Source organism: Rhincodon typus, chromosome 6, assembly GCF_021869965.1.
Source record: "Rhincodon typus isolate 14 chromosome 6, sRhiTyp1.1, whole genome shotgun sequence".
NCBI classification, from domain to species: domain Eukaryota; kingdom Metazoa; phylum Chordata; class Chondrichthyes; order Orectolobiformes; family Rhincodontidae; genus Rhincodon; species Rhincodon typus.
Window position 1 is genome coordinate 1,459,801 of NC_063337.1, and position 5,672 is coordinate 1,465,472.

The 5,672-nt window shown below is 43.2% G+C and overlaps 1 protein-coding gene across 4 annotated transcripts in view; it reads right to left on the reverse strand.

Moving 5' to 3' along the window:
• The window catches only part of LOC109936712 (stromal interaction molecule 1), a 124,083-nt gene that overhangs the window by 69,008 nt on the left and 49,403 nt on the right, over positions 1-5,672 (reverse strand). For all 4 annotated transcript variants that reach the window (XM_020535310.2, XM_020535309.2, XM_048597792.1 and 1 more), the window contains exon 2: positions 1,658-1,788. In XM_020535310.2, the coding sequence (XP_020390899.1) occupies positions 1,658-1,788 (131 nt within the window). The remainder of the gene's footprint in view (positions 1-1,657; positions 1,789-5,672) is intronic.

Consider the following 5,672-nt stretch of genomic DNA (forward strand, 5'->3'; position numbering starts at 1 on the left):
AGAGAGAGAGAGAGAGAGAGAGAGAGAGAGAGAGAAAGAAAGAAAGAGAGAGAGAGAGAGAGAGAGAGAGAAGGACAGATGGACAGGAGGAGAGAAAGCACGCTATAGAGTGATTAAGACAGAGAAAGAGAGAAAGTTGGAGAGACAAAGGCTGACAGAGAAAAACAAAATAAGAGAGTCACACATACACACAGAGACAGAGGGGGGACATTGAGGGAAGGAGGGAAAGAAGGAAAGAAAGGGAGACTGAAGGTCCAGGAGGCAAAGGTCTGTCGATAGTGTCTCTCAAATGTGCCAGCCTCCCTAAGCTCAGCAGCAGTTTTAACCAGGAATGTGTGTTCAAACAACAGCAAGGAAGCCTGAATCCATAAGTGTAGTGATTGGAACCAGGTGGATAGTATTGGTTATGAGATCCCTGATTGGAGTTGTTAACCTGAGCCAATCAGAAAGCCCTGGCTGACAGACAAACAGGGGATTTGAAATTATTGTTGTTGTTTTAGCCAGTGATGCCCTCCTCCTGTGCATGATACACGTGTTCCCATGTATTTGCTGCCCTTGTGCTTCTTGATGTAAGTGGTAGTGGGTTTGGAAGGTGCTGTCAAGAGCCTTAATGAGTTCAAAGCAGTCTGCAGATGTTACATACTGCTCTTATTGAGCATCGATGATCGAGGGACTGAATGCTTAAGTTTGCAGATGGGGCCAATGTTCTGTCCTGGATGGTGTCAAGTTTCTTGAATGTTGCTGGAGTTGCACTCGTTCAGGCAAGTGGGGAGTATTCCAACACACTTCTGACTTGTGCCTTGTCGACGATGGTTACGCTTTGGGGAGTCAGGAGGTGAGTTACTCACTGCAGGAGTCTTTACCTCTGACTTGCTCTTATAGCCATATGTTTATATGGCTAATCAAGTTTCTGGTCAATGGTTAACCTCCAGGATGTTGATTGTTGGGGATTCAGCGATGGTAGTACCATTGAATATCAAGGGACAGTGGTTTGATAATCCCAGGTCCACACAGCCAAACATCTTAGGGAGCACAGTCCATTGCCAAAGTAGGTGCCTATACCCACCTGCCCTGCCTGAAACAAGGTTCAAGTACTTGCCATTCTGAAGTTAAGCTGCCTTGAAACAGCAGAAGACAACACATAGTTGTGCCAACACAACACACAGAATCAAAATGCTGCAAGAGGGGGAGCTGTAACGAGCGCTTCTGCTCCTCCAGTTTGACCATGCACTGCCACCAGTCATTGGGTCAGCACCCAGCTTATCGCTGTGGTTGCAACAGTTCAACTGGCCTTCGAAATAAGAATTGCAAACGAAAATAGCTTTCATTAAGGGATGACCACTAGATTAAACCACTTATAAACTTTTAAAATACACCTATTATTAATCTTTCACAATACAGATAAGAGGCAGCCATTCCCCAAGGAGGCATGTTAGAAAACAACATCATCAGGCTACTTTTATTCTTTCCTAGAACTTGAAGTTTTGCTGTTTTTGTACCTTATCAGAATGGTGGTGGTGGGTGAGTGAAGGGGTGAGTGGAGGGTGGTGGTGGTGGGGGAGGGTGAGGGAAAAGGTTGAATTGCAGTCAAGTGTGTATGGGTGTTGATATATACTGTTCTATGTTCTGCGATAGTTGCAATTGCACGATTACTGACCTCATCACTCTCCTCCACATCAACATTTCCATTCGCATCATCGTCCATCTGTTTGTGAATACTCATAATGGCTTCAAAGCGGAGTACTTCCTCCTCGATGTGGCATGAGGCTTCGTCAATCCTGCACAGATCTGAAAGGAGGAATAAAATTAGATTGTGAATCAACAATGCGTTCTGAAGAAAACACATGCAACGACATTAACACCCATCTCTGGGGTGCACGTACAATGGTGGGTTATGGAGATGCCAATTTTCCCTCCAAACCCAGTATGATACCCATGGAATTCATACCCAATCCTCTAAGGATGACAGCCTTGTATGCTTTGGGAAATGATCTGAAATAATTCTTCACTCTCCTGTAGTAAACATTTTTGAAATAAGAATGTAAAGGGCAGGGTGACATTATACATCCTAATCCTTGGCAGCTAAGTGTTTGAAGTATTAGAACCAGATACACACTACACTGCAGGCTGTGAAGCAGCACAGAATGAGACAGCTGGGCCAGAAACCAAGTTACAGAGGTTCAAATGCTCTGTGGTCGAAAAGCCTAGCCTTTTAATGAAGGCCTGTCTACACAGTCTCCTCACTGGGATTTCACAAAAGACCAAGGTTGAGAGCAGGCTAACAAAACTTGACTCTCAGTTGCTTTGTGGTTTGTGAAGCAGTTCCAGTGGACCTTTCCTGCTCATAAGTGTGAACTACGGTCAACCTTGTAAACTACTAATTCAAAACTTGAATTTAGCTTCAGTATCACTGCTGCCTGTGTCAGTAAGGTAGGGTGCAGAGGCTTTTACACCAGGTCTTTGTTTTGCAAATTTTACTAGAATCCAAAGTGAAAACATTCAACAGGTCTGGCAGCAGTAGAGAGAAAAACACCATTAATATTTCAGAACTTATTCTGATGAAAGATCAGAGACCTGAACATTAATTCTGCTTCTCTCTCCACAGATACCATCAGACCTGCTGAGGATTTCCATCATTTTCCATTTTTATTGTGCAAACTGGCACTTGGGCCAGGCAGCATCAGCTTGATAGCAGCATCCTTTTATAGAGATCTATAACTCTCATTACTCCAGAGTGGGAACATCAGCCAAGACCATAACATTTAAAGTCCCACCTTTGAGCAGTTGGAGAAGCGAAATAAATGCCAGTGACACCCACACAAATGTGAGGAAACTTGTTATACATGAACCTATACTGTCTGTTTCATTGGGTTCTGAAGAAGGGTCATCGGACTCGAAACGTTAACTCTGTTCCTCTCTTCACAGATGCTGCCAAACCTGCTGAGTTTCATCAGCAATTTCTCGTTTATTCTGATCCATAGGTTGGTTTTAATGTGAGATACCCTTTGACTACTCTCTTAAAAATTGCTTCCTCCAGCACCAGCGACAGGGCATGTAACTGGCAGTGTTTCAGCAATAGGCAGCTAATCCAGGTGGCGGTTTGAAGGGCAAAAGCTAGAACTCCTATATTTGCTTGTTCGTCAAACTTCACTTCTGCACTTCTCCAGCTGTCACTCCTCATTTCAGACTGGCCTTAAAACCAACACTCTTGACCAAGGTTTTGGTCACCTGGCCTAATATCACCTTGTGTGAAAGCTGTTTGATTACTCTTCTGTGAATATTTTACCATATTAAAGGTATTGTACAAATGCAAGTTGCTGTTTAATTCAACACAATATAACCACTTCACAGATACATTGTTGAGCTGCTGGGATTCTACACACAACACTGATTCAGGACTGGAAACCTGAACAGATGTATATACAAATACGGCTCGATACAACAACAGAAGAACATTGAAATGCACTGACAATACAACATCTTGCGTGTCGCGGTGGTTCCTGCACTCTTGCAAGTTCCATGACATCACTCAAACAACAGGAGTGCTATTTCATGATGGCTTGATTCTCCTGCAAAATGATCTCCCAATTGCTCAGTTTGACTCCTACTCTATATATGGCTGAAGGTCTCATTGCAATTATACAGAAATAAAATCTTATGGATGCTGCATGGGGATCAAAGATGTTAGGATTACGGATGTGGGGTGCAGTCTGAGGGGTTAAAGATGGAGGGGTGAGTCTGAGGGGTTAAGAGTAGAGGGGTAGGAGCCTGAGGAATTAAGGGTAGAGAGGGGAGGATCTGACTGTTTAAGAGTAAGGGAAAGCCTGAGGGATTAAGGTGGGGTGTTGAGCCTGAGGGGTTACGGATGAAGGGAGAGTTTGAGAGGTTGAGAGTGGGGGACTGGTCTGAGGAGTTAATAATATACCAAATACCATTATATTTCTTGCTTCTTGTGCACACAGTTCAGGCTCTGTGCAGCCTCACTATAGATAACTGGACTGAGGGACACAAGCACCCACTGTTGGTGTACCAAGGTGAGGCATGAGCAATATGGAAATCTCCAGTGGGATCATTGGCAAGATATTAATTACAACTCGACAAGCTCCCACTGGCAACACTAGCTCAGAGTGACCTCCTTGATTAGTGACAGCAATATTTTCAGTTCAAGTGGACAAATGGAGGGAGGGGTGACTAGGTGCAGGGTGGAAGCAGGGTGCAGTGGAAGCAACAATATAGACAGGTTAAAATATAGACACGTTTTCCCAGCCACCATCAGTTCTGAGGAAGGGTCACTGGACCCGAAACGTTAACTGTTTTTTCCTTCACAGATGCTGCCAGACCTGCTGAGCTTTTCCAGCAACTTTGTTTTTATTCCTGAATATAGACAGGTTACTAGCTAAATGATCAGTATGCATCTTGATTCTGCATCTTACAGTAGGTATATTACAGAAGCAGTGATCAGAGTGATGAAGGTAGATTAGTTCAGTTGGCTGGGTGGCTGGCTTTAGGTTCAAAACATCAATTTGATTCCCATCCTAACTGAGGCAGCCTTTGGACCTGACTCCTTACCTAACCTGGATAGTGGAAGGCAATGGCAAAACACCACTGACTTAGTTGCCAAGAGAACAACTCCGGGTGAAGAATCAGCAGTCAACGAGCATGGACACACCACTCTCTGTGTGGAGAAATTGCTGGACCAGTTTGGGCTGAAGGGCCTGTTTCCATGCTGTATTACTCTATGAGTCTATGATTTACCTCCAGGCAGGACACAATGACAAGACAACCTAGTTTGATAGGGCAGTGCTTAGCCCATCAACACTCCCCTTTGGGGCCAGCTTTTAGGCTAAGGATTTTACTTTCTCTCCACCTTTTGTTCAATTCTGTGGTTGCTATAATATTGCATTGCAAGTCTACAGAACACGTGTTCAAATTCTACTATTTTTAGACTTTTGGAATTTGAATTTAATTTTAAAACACTGGAGATAAAAATGGTGCCTAATTTTAGTTAAAAACATAACCTTGTTTTTTTTTTAAAAAGAGAAGGCAGCTGTCAGACAGCTTGATCCGAGTGAGACTGCAATCCTTCAGTTAACCAACTTGGTTAAAGTCATAATCACTCTTACAAACCACTCAATTGCATCAAGCTACTCAGGGCAAACTAGTAATAAATGTTGGCCTCACCAGTAACACCCACATCTCGACGAAAAATAAAGGAAAACCTTTTTCAATTTGTGGTGATGTAGTAAATATGGGAAAAGGTTGTGCGGTGTTTAAACAGAACTCATCCTTCAGGCAACTAACACAAAGCATTGCAATTACTGAGGAATGAGGCAATGTCATTGTTTGCTCTCCTTATTTTCCTGAGCAACCCATGACTGACATCCACAGCAGGAAAACGGAAAGGAACACTTATGACAGAACATCCTCAAATCTCATTGCCAAAGGCCTTTTAGTGGAACAGCAAATGCCAGGCATGCTTTGTAGATAGACTGGTGTAAACCATCCCTATTTTTATATTCAGTAATTCCTTCAACAGGTGTTTATACAGGCCGGTCGCAGCCACTGTGTTTATTCCTTTCAGAGAATTGGATCATTGAGATTGTCATATTTCTAACAGTCTGACAAGGCTTATTTCAATAGCAAATAAAATCCGAAAGAACTGCGGATGCTGC